This window comes from Meriones unguiculatus, chromosome 7 (genome assembly GCF_030254825.1).
Source record: "Meriones unguiculatus strain TT.TT164.6M chromosome 7, Bangor_MerUng_6.1, whole genome shotgun sequence".
In the NCBI taxonomy this organism is placed as follows: domain Eukaryota; kingdom Metazoa; phylum Chordata; class Mammalia; order Rodentia; family Muridae; genus Meriones; species Meriones unguiculatus.
Window position 1 is genome coordinate 33,861,849 of NC_083355.1, and position 14,898 is coordinate 33,876,746.

The window sequence follows — 14,898 nt, forward strand, 5'->3', positions numbered from 1 at the left end:
ACTAAATCTTGAAGTGCATACTTAAAAATACCCATATTGGGGAAGTAATGGTGGTATATTGACTATAAAATAACTGCAGGTCTTTAAAACTGCTGACCTGTTAAATTGGTGGCTTTTCTTCTGTAAGTCCGGCCGTGCTACAAGAATTAACAGAGTACATAGAGTGTTGAAAAAAAAAAGCTTTTGTCTGAAATGCATATATGCTGTGCGTACTTGCTGACACTGTCACTTTTCAGATGAAACGAGGATCTGGAAAGTGTGGTGCCAAGCACTAATTGTGAAACGTAAGTCTTAAGTAATGCTGTCAGAAATGCAAGCTTTAATGGATTTCAGTTTTCAGCTGATGTAGCTCCTAAAGAGCTCTGCTCCAAGTTTACCAAGCATTTCGTGGGACATATCCTCCTTAGGTATCATTACAGAGAAGATGACTTGTGATTCATTTCTTCCTGTCTGATCAGATGTCAGAACTGCTGGATGGATGAAGCAGAACCCATTCATTATTCAGTGGACACAAATATAGTTGCAAGTGATGGCAGAGATTGAGACATTGTACTACTGGGGGAATTATCTTATTACATGACAGTAGTGTGGTTTTATTTGATTGTGTGTCTTCTGTTAGCATTTCGTAAACGTGTATTACCAGATTGTGGGTATTTATGGTTCATGTGGTCCTTTAGCAATGTTTTCACAGTTTGCTCACTACATATTCTGATGCAGACTTAGCTCTGAGTTTCCTGGATCCTTGGTTTGTCAAGGTTACCTGTTCTTTTCAGGAAAATCAGAACCAAGAGTTGTCCCAGCGCAGCTTACTTAGGAAATGGTAGAATGGTATTTACAGCAGTCTATCTATCTAACAAGCTGTAGTCCTCGAGCCTGGCAACTGGAGGGACAGGGCTCTCCAGAATACAGTGTCTGTGTGTGATCTTACTGCTTGGTATATGTTGAATCAGTAACTTTTTTCTTTTTTTGGTTTTGTTTTTTAAAGACAGGGCCTCACTATATAACTCTAGCTGGTCTCAAAATCAAGGAGATCTGCCTGCCTCTGTCTCCCAAGTGCAGGAATTCAGGCTTTCATCACCATGCCATTCCCCAGCTCCCTTTTTAGTTTGAAAAACAAAACAGCGACAAAAAAACCTGGGTGCTGGAGAGATGGCTCAGCAGTTAAGAATGTGAGCTGCCCTTGGGATTGACTGTGATTTCCAGTACCCATGTTGGGTGCCTCGTCACCTCCTGCACTCTAGCTCCATGGGGACTGGCTGGATGCGGCTTACTTCTGCATGGGCCAGTCCTCCACCAGCTGAGCTACGTCTCCAGCCCACTGTCTGGGTACATCTTCATAGCATTTTGTCCTGTTTGCCTTTTAATTTTGCTTCAGCATTTTACAGGGACTCAAATTTCTATGGTATTTCACCTCTAAATACTTGAGGATGCGTCTTTAGAAAATACAAACATTTTATAATTAAAATATTTTTATAGTCGCTAATACTTAACAACTGAATATCTGCAAAACAGTCCAAATGTGTGTTGTGAACTGGTGTTTGGTTTGTTTAAATCATGATGTCAGCCAGATCTTTGTGTTGCTTTCAGTTTGTCTAAAGTTTTTAAAAAAACATTTTTGTATGGATTTTGGTTTAGAACAAAGGTGAAAGAATAGAACAGAGAATTTCCAGGCCAGGTTTTATACATACTCCTCAAATGTTAGCTGCTGTTGGGGAGGGAGGCATTTTCTGTTGGAAACTTAAGCCAGCAGTAAGCTTGTGATTCTCCTGCCTTAGCCTCCTGGGGCTGCAGTAACAAACTGGACCCTTTTTACCAGCCTGTTACCATTGTATTTTACTTGACTTGTATTCTTTTTGTTTATTTCTCTTCTCAACTACTTAACAGTGATTGGTGAGTGTGATACTTCTCAATAAACTGTAGTGTGTATTTACTGAAAATAAATAGGTCATCTTTCAAAATGAACCTGCAGTTACATCTTTCAAAACCAGGCTACAGTTATTACTAAGTTGTGACTTTACAGAAAGTGGCTATCTTAGGTCTTGCTCAAATTTAATCAGATGTCCAGTGATGTTGACTGTACCAAAAGGTAACCCAGGTGAGTTGCGATGAGAAGTCCTATATGTTTGAGTTTTTAAAAGTTAGAAGGTGCTGTATTTCAGGGCATTTTGGAAAGGCGTAGTTCTGTAGCTTTGTGTGGGCCATCAAATGGGTTGTAGTGATGATTTGGGTTGTCTGATTTGGGCAGGGTGTCTTTATAAAGTGATCGAAAGCATATACAGTCAGTTTGACCCATTGTGTGTGTTTGTGTGCGCGCGCGCGCGCTATGACTTGAGGAAAGTTGTAGCTGGGTTTTCTGCATCACAAGTTTCCTTTCCTCTGTTTTAGGGTGAAAGAAGCTTTTGAAACTAACCTCGTGTTTTAGCATTATTGCTAGCATTCACATTAAATCTTTACAACTCTGAGAGTAGATGCTGTCATTCCAGATGTTTAAGATGAAACAATAAACAGATACTAACTTGTCCGTGGTTATTTTACTGGAAACACTTGGGCCACATCTAGACATATGGATTCTTTATGCGGAATCCAGCAATTAATTTTTGATGCCACTTGAGCTTTATTTTTAAATTATGAAATTTACTCTAATTGTCTACTTGAATGTCATTAGCTTTACTTGCTCCCTTTTCCAGCACAGATACTGGAAACATGTATTAGTTGTGATGGACAACTTTAGCAGTGCTGTTCTGTATGCTATTAAAAAGTTTAAATGGGGTTATTTAGCAGGAGTATGTAACCTGGCTTTGAAGGTTCTGTTATTTGAAATTTAATAAGCAAACTAAATATCAGAATCTTAAGTACAGTTTCTTTCTCAAAAAGAAAGAAAAGACATGGGGGCTCATGCTTGAAATCTGTCCTCAGGAAGCAGAATGATCACTGTCCCTCACTGTCCATTCAAGGACAATCTAAAGTATGTTGTACAGCATCTAGGGCTACATAGCTAGGTTGTCTTAAAAACCAAAGGGAGGGTGAAGAATTTCAGTATCTTGAGTGAGATACTTTTATCAGTGTAGCGAAACAAAATTCACACCCACAACTTATGGACAGCTGAATAAAGCAGATAAAGAAATGTGATGAAAGACAGTTGGGCTGAGCTGGGCCCACGGTTCTGCTTTGTGTAGTTACTGATAGTGTCTACTAAACACCCGATGTTGTTGGCCATTGGCCTTTCACATTAAATCCTCACAACTCCAAGAATAGGTACTGTCATTCCAAGTGTTTGAGAGGAAGGAACAATATATAGATGCTAAGTTGTCCATGGTTACTTAGTGGAAAAGCCAGGGCTTTATCCAGATATTTGGGCTCTTTATGAGAAAGCCAGTAAAACGATTAATTTTAGATGTTCCTTGAACTTTATAATCAAAATTTAAAAATTACTGTAATTGAATGAAGGAAATGCCTGCTCTCTAGCGTACGGAAAATTTGAAATACTGTATTTTGCTGTTACAGAATCTTAGTCTGAAGTCCCTCCATCTCTACTTTGATCCAGATTTCTTTTTTCTTTTCTTTTGGTTTTTCAGGACAGTTTCTCTGTGTAGCCCTGGTTGTTCTGGAACTCATTCTGTAGAGCAGGCTGACCTCAACTCAAGAGATCTTTTTGCCTCTGCCTCCCAAGTGCTGGGACTAAATAAAGGCATGTACCACCATACCTGGCTCATGCATAAGGGAAAGGTTTACATATTGTTTATAACTGGGTGATTCCGGTGATTCCAGTTTTGAGTTGGTTGATTACTGATAGGTCTGTTTATATTTTGTAAGCCAAGTTCAAGCTTTGGTCCTAAAGTAATGTCACTTGGCAAACAGATCTACCCTGGAAATCAAATTACGGGTTACAAAGATCGTGTGTTGGTCAGAAAGAAGCATTTGATAATTAGTATGCTTTTGTTCATTGTCATATTAATTTAAAAAAAATGAGAGTGGAATTAGGTGCTTAATTGTGCTATGGAAAAATATTCCTAATTGCATGAGTGAGAGACTGATGGGGTGAGTGGCTTCACAGGAATGTAATGAACCTTTTTTTTGCCACTTAAATGCTGTACTATATGCATGTGGATACAAGTTCATTTTCTCTATAAATTCTCAGAACAGTTAAAAGCTCTTTGAAGTTAAAAAACCCTTCACTATTAAAATTTCCAAGCTTTCCTAAATTCCGTTTCTGATGCTATGATGAAACACCCTGAGTGAAAGCAACTTAGGGTAGGATAGTACTGATGCACTTACAGTTCACTGCAGGGAAACTGAGGCAGGAACTTGAGTAGCAACTCACATCTCAGCCACAGTCACAGAGAAAGGACCACGTAGTACTACTTGGCTGTGCTCTTCCAGCTTCCTTTGTTCTTACGAACAGGTCAGGATGCCATGCGTAGGGAGGTGCCATCCACAGGGTCAGCTAACACGTCAAATGATGTCCCCCCACCAGCTCATAGACTCGAGGTTTCATGTGACTCAAGGTTGTGTTTGTAGACTTGTGCCTTCCGGATCCATCAGTTTCTCTGGCAAAGATCATATACCATCACAGCTGTATAGCTGACTTAAGAATATTTTCTGGCTGTTTTGAAAATAAAAACATTAAAAGTATTGCTGCATTTGAAAGATTTGATCTGTATAAATGTTATAAACATAGTTAATGTAGTATGGGAACCTTTTATGTGTTCTTAACTCTATGGCTGCATCTAGGCCAAAACTAGAGTTAATGGTGGCTGGCCCTATTTACTACTGTTACGGTATTCTTCTGTTTACCTGTATTACAGGAAAATAGGAGCAGGTTTGGTGAGTAATCTTGACATTTGCTTCAGGATACCAGGAAGGGAAAAGAACTTGCCAACCTTCGTTGTGGAGGTGAAGGCAAGTGCACCTTTCTGCTAATAGGCCCTTGAAGTTCCCGTCTTTTGCTAACATCCAGGAAAGACTTTCTAGGAAAGAGCAGTTTCTTGCTTGGTTGTACAAATGGCCATTGTTTAAATATGTTTTAAGCCTATTTAATCATTTTAGTTTCAGTTTAGTTCACTTGCCTACATAAACTCTCATACTGTCTCTCTTATGCCCACTTGCTCATGCTTACTCTCTTGTTCTTTGTCTGTCTCTGTCTCTTTTTACTTCTTAAAGAGTCGTGTGACATAGCTCAGGTTGGCCTTTTACTTAGGATCTTTCTGCTTCATCTTGTAAGTAAGTAGGATTACAGGTAGAAACTACTAAACCCAGCCACTTTGAGTATTTTCAAGTCCTTTCAGCATTATCCTTAAACTGTTTAGTTATGTGACTCATTCTTCAGTTTATAATGAATTTCCCATTTCTGGTGTACCCCTGTTTTTACAAAAAGACCCTCCTGTGCTTCGTGAGTCAAGACTTACTATACTGACTGAGCTTTGACCTCTCTATGGGGATGTCATTCTCAACCTGACTACACATTTTTTTTCTTTTCTTTTTTTTTTTTTTTTGCATTCTTCCCTTCCTTTCCATTTTATTCCTTTTTCCTTTGCTTTCCTCTTTGCCCCTTCCTTTCCTAGTTTTTTTCTTGTCTAGGATGGCCTGGAACTTAGAGATCTCTGACTCTATCTTCCAAGTGCTGGGATTTAAGGCTTGCACTACCACATCTAGCCGTGGATTTGTTTTTTCACATTTTAAATAAAGGGTGTCTGTTTCACCTGGAATATCTTGAAAAGTTTCAGTAGATTATTGGTAGGAAAACAGAAGGTTTGAATGCCTAATTATCTTGGTAAGGTGTGTTTAACGGGAAAGGAATATAGTGAAGGATTACATAGGTTGTAAGCGACTCAGTTCTTTTTAAACCAAATCTTCATTGTTTTTTTTTTCTTTCTACAAGTAAAACACTCTGAAGGTGAAGATAGTGCTGTTTAACACTTCCTTACTGCTCCCTCCTTCCTTCCTTCCTTCCTTCCTTCCTTCCTTCCTTCCTTCCTTCCTTCCTTCCTTCCTTCCTTCCTTCCTTCCTTTTCAAGACAGGATTGCCTATGTAGCCCTGGCTGTCCTGGAACTCACTCTAGACCAGGCTGGCCTCGGCCTCAGAGATACACCTGCCTCTGCTTCCTGAGTTCTGGGATAAAGGCGGTGCCACCACCATTTGGCATCATTTTTTTTGTTACTGAAAAAAGTATGATGTGTATGGGTGTTGGTCTGCATGTCTGTGTGCACCACGTGCACTTTAGCTGCCCACAGGAGCTAGAAGAGGCTTGGATCCTGCTGGAACTGGAGTCGACAGGTGGTTGTGAGCTGCCGTGAGGGTGCTGGGAAGAACGGTCAGCTCGCTTAATGCAGAACCATGTCTCCAGCCCCGTGGTTGCTTTTTTTTTTGAGACAGGGTTTCTGTATTCCAGGCTGGTTAAACTGGTAATCCTTCTGCCTCCCCCCTGTGTGCAGCATTGCAGGGGTCAATCACTGTGTCCTGCTCTTTATATTACTTTGTTTTTAATTTTGCTTTTTGACTGAACACTTTTGTATTAGTCTGCATTTTTCAGATACTAAAGAAATGAAACAGTGATACCTGAAATTCAAAAGTACAGTAGGTGAAGGCTTGGGGTAGATAGTCATATAGTTCTTGTGGAGTGACTCAGAAGCTATTTTCCTGTGTTTATTTCTATGTGAACTCTGAGCCATTGAAATATTTTTTGCAACTACTAAGAAGGAAACTGTCTAATTAATGATCCTGTAGTTTAAAAAACAGATGTGTAGTCCTCCTCAGAAACAAGATGGATTATTTACTTTATCTAAGGAAAAGACTTCCTCTCTGAAGCCTACTCCTATTTCATCTGTACATTTGGGGATAACTTCCATTCATCTTTTTTCCAGTTCGGAAGTTAAAAGTAGATAAAAAAGTTACTGTAAAAAAAAAAGCAATAATCAATTCATATGTCTTACTTACCGCAATTGTTATAAGTTAACCTGTTTATAGCTTGTGTATTTACCTTGCATTGCAGCATATCTTGAGCATGTAAAGCTCATTCATGTTGTACTTTAATGCCATGTGTGTATTAATGGTTAGATAGTCGGTTGGCTCTTTGCCCTGGGGTGCTATGTCTGAGTTATCACTACATTTTATTACTGGTTACAACTGTATTTGAGGGTTTAAAGGGAAGTGAAAGTAAAAGAGTCTCTTGATCTCCTTTTGAACCTCATTCATCTCCTGACCTGTTTGGTTGTAGCAAAAGGCTTTGACATAAGAATTCTGTAAGAGACAGCTGACATTGCCCAGCCAGTGCAGTGAAGAGAAACTGCATAGCTGGGGGACAAGGGCTTTTCTCAATTTACAATATGAGAATTTCCTATCATGAAGGGAATGCTCTGGCCAAGGCTAGTAGAGCCAGGCCTTCAGGCAATCTCTTATAGAAGGATTTAATAACCCAGAGAATTAGTGACCCATTTGAGTAGAGATCTTTCTACAACAGGTGCCTTCTGTTCTCACTCAGTTTGTTTTCAAACATTTGCCACATTTGCCATCTATAGAGCCACTGTTCATTGAGCAAATACAGTAGTACCTGCTATTTATACAGAGCAAAGTTTTCTTTTTTCTTTCTTTTTTTGGTTTTTAGAGACAGTTTCTCTGTGTAACCCTGGTATCCTGAAACTCTCTGTAGGTTAGGCTAGCCTCAGATTCAAGATCTCCTGTGTCTGCTTGGATTAAAGGCATGTGCTACATGCCGGCTATTACAGTTTTTAAGTAGCTCTTTCTACCTATAATGTAAATTCAGATCACCCCTGCAACCCCCAGGATTTCTCTGTGTACCCTTGGCTGTCCTGGTCTCACTTTGTAGACCAGGCTGGCCTCAATCTCACAGAGATCTGCCTGCCTCTGCCTCCCTGAGCGCCAGGATTAAAAGTGTGTGCCAACACACCCAGCTTAAGTTCAGGATTCTTATGAGGTAACCGTAGTTTGTCAAGCAGTCAATTCTTTCTTGCCTCCAAGAATGATCTTTATTCCCTGCTCAAGGCTTGAGTCTCTCCTGGAAAAATTCTCCTAGTCTGTACTCTCAATGATATTTTTTTTAAGTATTTGTAGCTCCTTTAAACATTTGTTCACCTCTGTGATTAGCATATGCTTCTCCTGGAGAGAATTCTGTAAACCGGCTCTTTTGAAGATCCTGTCTAGCTGTGGAGGCTGCTGACAAAGCCCCTCCTGTAGAGCTTACTTTGACCCTGCACAGGAGTGGAACATTGCTCAGGCTCGTCTGTTTCTTCAGATCTTTTAAATCTTTTACTGCTTTTAAAAATACTGGTTTAGCTTTTAAAAATACTAGTTTACTTTAAACTACAGAACTCTGAAGTTTAATGCAGTGGATAAATAATAATGCTAGATGTTAGTTCAACAGTTCAAAGATCTCAAAATTCACCAAGAAGCACGATGATCTTAACCCTTAAATACTAGCACTCAGAAGTAGTTCTTTCCTTAGCTTTATTTCTGACCTCTGTAGTTGTGATGTGAAGTTGTACTATGGCAGTTGAATGCCACATTTTTAAGAAGATGAAAAAGATCCATTACTTTTTCATTGTTGTCACTGTTGGGCTTGCATTGATGGTTAAATTAGGATTTATAATGATGATATTATATGAATATCAAACATTACTTACAGATTTGGTAACATGGTCTGTGTTTTTTTGTTTTTGTTTTTTTCAGCTCCAGAACCTGGGTATCAATCCAGCGAACATTGGCTTCAGTACCCTGACTATGGAGTCAGACAAATTCATCTGCATTAGAGAGAAAGTAGGAGAGCAGGCCCAGGTGGTAATCATTGACATGAATGATCCAAGTAATCCAATTCGAAGACCCATCTCAGCAGACAGTGCCATCATGAATCCTGCCAGCAAAGTGATTGCACTGAAAGGTAGAAAAGATTGTGGATGTTTTTCTTGAAATTCTTATGTGTATTTTATGCAAATGAAGTTATTGGTTTGTACTTTTTCTCTTAGTATGTTGAGTAAACTTAATTAGAATTGCAAAATTGAGATTAATTCTGAACTTGAATTACTGTTCACAGCTTTTACATGCTGTTTCTATGAAGTGTCTTAGAATATATATACTTGCAATAATTTTCAGTTTTAGGATAAATACATTTAAATTTATGACTGATAAAAGGCAAAAAGCATTTCTATATGTGGGAATAAAAGTAATAGTAATAAAAGTAATAGTCTGTAATAAGTCATACCAGTATTAGGACCTAAACATTTCAGAGTTTATTGTGATAATCAGTTTCTCCATTCTGTGCCTTTTTATACTTTAAGCTTCTTTTAGTTTAGATCATCAAGCTCTAAAAAATGGCTTAAATTTACACTGGTTAGAGCGTGGTGGGAGAAAGAATAAGTGAATACCAAACACACTGGTTTGTTTGTTGGTTATTATAGTTGAGTCTTGCTCTGGCTTTGAACTTGGAATCCTCTTGCCTAAGTCTCTTGAGTAGCTGAGATCATAGGTGGGGGCAACAAGGCCAAAATAACTTATTTCCACAGGGAACAGTACTGTTTATCAAACTAGAGTTAAACAACCTCATATCATCTGAGAACCTATTTTCTGTTCCTTTGAACTTTAGAATGAAAGTATAAAAGAAGTTACTAAGAAAACTAGGTACCAAACTGCTGGACCCTCGAAATGGCATTTCAAACTCTGCCTCCTTTTCCTTTTGCTTTAATTAGGGATTGCACCAAATGCAGGCATGCAAATGATTAACACTGAGCTATATATCAGCTCTTGCTTTCCTTGATAATAAGAAAAAGATTTCAGTTTCCCATTAATTTATAAAAGTGTGGATGAGTTTTTAGATGTGTCCCCCCACTTCCCCGAGACAGGGGTTCTCTGTGTCCTGGACCCTGCTTGTTCTGGACTGGCTTTGTAGACCAGGTTGGACTCACAGAACTCACAGAGATCCCCCTGCCTCTGTCCTCTGAGTGCTGGGATTAAAGGCATGTGCCACCATGTCTGGCTGGTGCTGAACTTTTAACCAATCTTTTCTTCATTTAAACTCTGTTTGGGTCCTTACTTTGGTTTTTTTTTAGTTTGTTTGGGTGAGATATGATCTGTCTGTTTTGTAGCCCTGCCTGTCCTGGAACTTGATTTGTAAGCTAGGCTGGCTTCAAACTCACAGATATCCACTTGCCTCTGTCTCCCTAGTGCTGGGATCAGAGCCATGCACCACCATGCTCAGCCCATTTAATCTTTAGTAATACGTCTTAAATAACTCTGATTAGAAATGCTCGGGTCTAAGCTGAGTGGTGTTGGCAGTGCACACCTTTAATACCAGCACTTGGGGAGACAGAGGCAGGTGGGTCTCTGAGTTTCAGGCCACTCACTACAGAGTGAGTTCCAGGATATCCATGGCTAAAACAGAGAAACCTTGTCTCAAAAATCCAAAAAACAAACAAAAGAAATACTCAGGTCTACAAGTATTGAGAGTTTTTTGGCTCTGGGGAGTTTTTTAGAATTCTTTTTAGAACATTTTTCTTGTTTATTTTGTGTGTTTATGAGTGAGAGCTTACGTGTAAAGGTCAGAGGACAACCTAGGGAAGTCTGTCCTCTGCTTCTACCGTGGGGATCCTGGGGCAGGCTTGGCAGCAAATGTTGTTGCCTGCTGAGCATTTCACAGACCTGGATTTGGGGTCTTTGAATAGATTTATTCTTGAGCATTAACATAAGAGTCATAATGTATTGCAAACCCCTGGGGGGAAAAAGATTTGTAGAAGTCAAAGGTTAGAAACCGTAACTTTCTGTTTTCATGGTACAGGTTTTGGAATGTTTTGGGGTGTCTTATTAGCTAGGAAATAAATGTGGGCAGGTTGGGAGCTTATACATATGCATTGGAAGGAATAGCCTACTCAACAAATCATAAGAATGTTGGGCAAAAGTTGATCTCACCTCAGGAAGGATATTGCACCATTTACCTGGGACCAGATATTTTGTGACTATACGTTTTGCTTCTATTTAAAAGTACATTACATTTTAAAGTATTAAAATGTCCTTCAGCTTCCTTAAATAATTGATATCCATCACACTTCTCTTTTTAAAGGCCATCAGTTAAATTTTGCCAACTTCTTTTCTATTTTTAATGTTACTGTTATCTTATCACATTTCTTAATGCTTTCTTATGTGTGCAGATGGTGAGTTACCTTAAATTAGATTGTGTTAGTCATTGTCCTGTTCTATAAAAAGAATAATTGAAAATTTTTATAGCATCGTAAAATAGTGTTATACTTTGTGTCTCTCTGTCTACATCATAGTTGTCATCCCTTGTTTCCTTCCCAGACCCGTACACCTAGCATACTCCAGCCCCTTCCATGTAAAAACAGAATAGAAGTCTAGTTATCTAGAGGCTGACAGATGTAGCAAAGAAAAGCAAAGCCTGGAAAAATTCTGCTTCTCTCTGAAGCCAGTTTAAACTTCATGCCTTCTTTTTATAAACAGGACTGTAACTTTCACAATTTCTCGAGTCTGGTTGTGGGTTATAACCTGTGTGGGACGGGAGTCACATGCGTTGTCTTATAGAAGAAGGCTTTGTTATGTAGTAAGAGTGGTTGTGGTACAAACCTCTCAGGCTTTATCTTAGGATTTCCCACCTACCCTGTCCCCTCTCTGACAGCTTTTGTCCTTTAGGAGCCAGTTTCTCTGGCTCAGGGATGGAGTTGTCCTTAGTTTAATCTCCATAGCCCAGTCATAGCTGTGGGCTTTGACCTCTGTGATATCAGTGAAATCCCCTTTCCCACTGTGATAGATTTCAAATGACAAGTGCGAGCCTTTGCCTCTGACTCTGGACTGTTAACCTTCAAGGCAGATTTCACCTTCTTTTACTAAATGCTTGCTGTCTTAACTGGATGAATTTTGTTCTTACTTCCAGTATATTAACAGCATTCGAAAGCGTCCTCTTCCCTGTCTCCCTCTCCTTTCTCCAGCACTTTTGCTTTCCCTTTGTATCTTAGACCAGTTAAATGTAGCATGCACTGTGGTGACCTGCCAAAGTTGAAGTACAACTTCTTTTCAAAACGCAGTTTCCACAAAATTGAGTTGGGTGAGAGATGACTGCATTTTAAAAAGTGAATCTTCTCCTTGTGTTTCTATTAGATTTGCTTTGTCTTATATATATACAGCTCCCTTAGTTTATGTGTGAACTAAGTATGTAATGAAAGTTACAGTTTTTTTTTTTTTTTAATCAATAAGAAAACTGCTTCTTTGTCTCATTTTCATTTGGGATACAGAATCCTGTAGAAGTCTATGTTTACAGTATTGCAGATGTGTGCTCATTAGTTGTAACAGAGTTTTGCTTAAGATTGTAGGTGTAGATTGGTTTGCTTGGTCTCAGCTGTTACCTTTTCAGTGGCTGTATCTCTAGCTGTGTGACTCCTGTAGCTGCTGACTAGTCTCAGGATCAAACCACATTATTTGGAACTTAAAGGCCAGTCTAGATAGGTATTAATTCATTTTGAACTTTTCTTTTTTTTCATTATTTCTTAATTCTGTATTTAGCTGGAAAAACTCTTCAGATATTTAACATTGAAATGAAAAGTAAAATGAAGGCCCATACCATGACTGATGATGTCACCTTCTGGAAATGGATTTCTTTGAATACGGTTGCTCTTGTTACGGATAATGCAGTTTATCATTGGAGTATGGAAGGAGAGTCTCAGCCAGTGAAAATGTTTGATCGTCATTCTAGCCTCGCAGGATGCCAGATCATCAATTACCGCACAGATGCAAAGCAGAAGTGGTTGCTTCTGACTGGCATATCTGCACAGGTAACACTCTATAGTTTTTGAGAAAGAAACAGTCTACGGAGCTTTTCTGTTCAACTCACGCTTTAGTTAGGTCTTTAAACCCAATCTTGTTGAATTTGACTTACTTTGAAATACTTTTTCTTTCTTTCTAAAAAAAAGTGATTACTGGCTTAAACCTTTAACCTGACATGAAGTTTCAATACTTATCAGTTGTTTTTCATTCTTGCAGATTAAGGAAAGACTGAGTGATTAAGAACTTGTTATGTAGTCAGTGTGCTGCAAAGTGAATTGAATTGTTGTATTAAGATGGTGTAAAGAGATGACAGGATGAGGCATGTTTTATACATTCACATTGCGCTTTAATGAGATAATGTTTGGAGTTAAACTTTGTAAGTTAAGATGTATCAAATCGACATTGAGAGACTAAATAACAATTAAGTCCTGCTGAAGATGGCAAAGTATTATAACTATTTCACTAATTGTAGCTGATATCTACTGTGTCAATGGACCTCTAACGGACCTCTAATTTTTTTTTTTTTTTTTTTTTTTGTAGCAAAATCGTGTGGTTGGAGCTATGCAGCTATATTCTGTAGATAGGAAAGTGTCTCAACCTATTGAAGGACATGCAGCTAGCTTTGCACAATTTAAGATGGAAGGAAATGCAGAAGAATCAACGTTATTTTGTTTTGCTGTACGGGGTCAGGCAGGAGGGAAGGTAAGTTTTGTCTGTGATGATTTTAATGAGTCTGTTTTGCTCTTTGTTATTTAAGTTCAAAATAGCTATCTTCTCGATTTGGTAGTATTCAGATTTGTGGTAACAAAATGTTTAATAAATAATACTTGTATAAAATGGTAGTGTTCTTTTAATATTTTTATTTCCTATTCTGCCATCTGTGGATTTTACTTTTAACATTGTCTTGTTATATAACCCAGGATGGCTTTAAGGTTGGTCCTCTTGATCAAGATTCTGAGTGCTGAGTGCTTTATACCATTGTCCCCGCTTTGAGCTCTTTGATTGTCTCTATTATTGAAGGCTTTTGTTAGTGTCTTGCACTTTACATAGGATCATAGGAATTATTAAAATACCCATTTGTGTGTAGTACATATCAAGAGTCTGATTCATTAGGTATTGCCCAAGGTGATTTGTTAGGCACTGTCCTTTCTAAATTGCTTAGGTGACTTGATGTAGATGGAATGGACAGCAGCTCAAGTTAGTCTCATCCATAGCTGTATGTTGAAGTTACCTAGATAGATAGAGTCCTTCATGTGTGTGAGTTCATAGTTCAGGACAGCAGAAGCAAGGTCTGGTTGATGGAGTATAAACAATTTATTGACAGGATATTGGATACCCGGCAGTAGCAACGACAGCTGTTTAACTAAACTTGAAAATGAGAAATGAGCAACAATGGGTGGTAGGCAGGATTCTAGCTAGAAATCATGCTGCTGATCTCTGAACTGTGCTTTTGTGATGCTTGCACTGTGGGAGCCGGGTGACTCAGTTTGTGGCTATTTTCACTGCCAGCGCAGACTCTCCCTGAGGCTTAAAATAACCTGGTGTCCTGAGCTCCCTCTTTGAAGTCCGGTATAGGCAAAGTCACATGGCTTGCATCCTGACTCTGAGAGACATGGAAAACATCTGTTTGCTGCCTCTAAAGTAAATGGAAGACTGGCTCTACTTGCTGCCAGAACTCGACTACCCTCCTCTCTGTCCCCAAGTCAGAAGAAGACTAACCTCATCTTTGTTTTACGCCTCTGCACCCCATTCACCCTAGTAAATGGTTTTCAAGAATGAAAAAAGAGATTGCAGTGATCTGAACTGTAGCAGTTAGGAGGCTCAAGTGATTCTCCTTTATCTATCTACCTTTAATTTAGTCCTAGAAGTGCTGGGATTACAGATCTGTTTGGCTTTTTACATGGTTTCCAGTGGTTATATTTAGGTGGCCAGGCCTATCCCGTTAGTGCTTCTACTGGCTGAGCCATCTTGCCAGCTTCATCATGACTTTATAGTCAAACCTATTTCCTACCTCTTTAATTTCACCACTTTAAGAATGACAGGTAGCTGGGAATGGTGCTGCATGCCTTTAATACTAGCACTCAACTTGAGGCAAGCCCAGGCTCAGTACTGATTTCTAGGCC

The 14,898-nt window shown here is 39.0% G+C and overlaps 1 protein-coding gene across 2 annotated transcripts in view; it reads left to right on the forward strand.

Moving 5' to 3' along the window:
- Cltc (clathrin heavy chain) overlaps positions 1 to 14,898 on the forward strand; it is a 62,432-nt gene that overhangs the window by 11,247 nt on the left and 36,287 nt on the right. For both annotated transcript variants that reach the window (XM_060387058.1, XM_021626636.2), the window contains exons 2-4: positions 8,684 to 8,891; positions 12,515 to 12,783; positions 13,316 to 13,477. In XM_060387058.1, the coding sequence (XP_060243041.1) occupies positions 8,684 to 8,891; positions 12,515 to 12,783; positions 13,316 to 13,477 (639 nt within the window). The remainder of the gene's footprint in view (positions 1 to 8,683; positions 8,892 to 12,514; positions 12,784 to 13,315; positions 13,478 to 14,898) is intronic.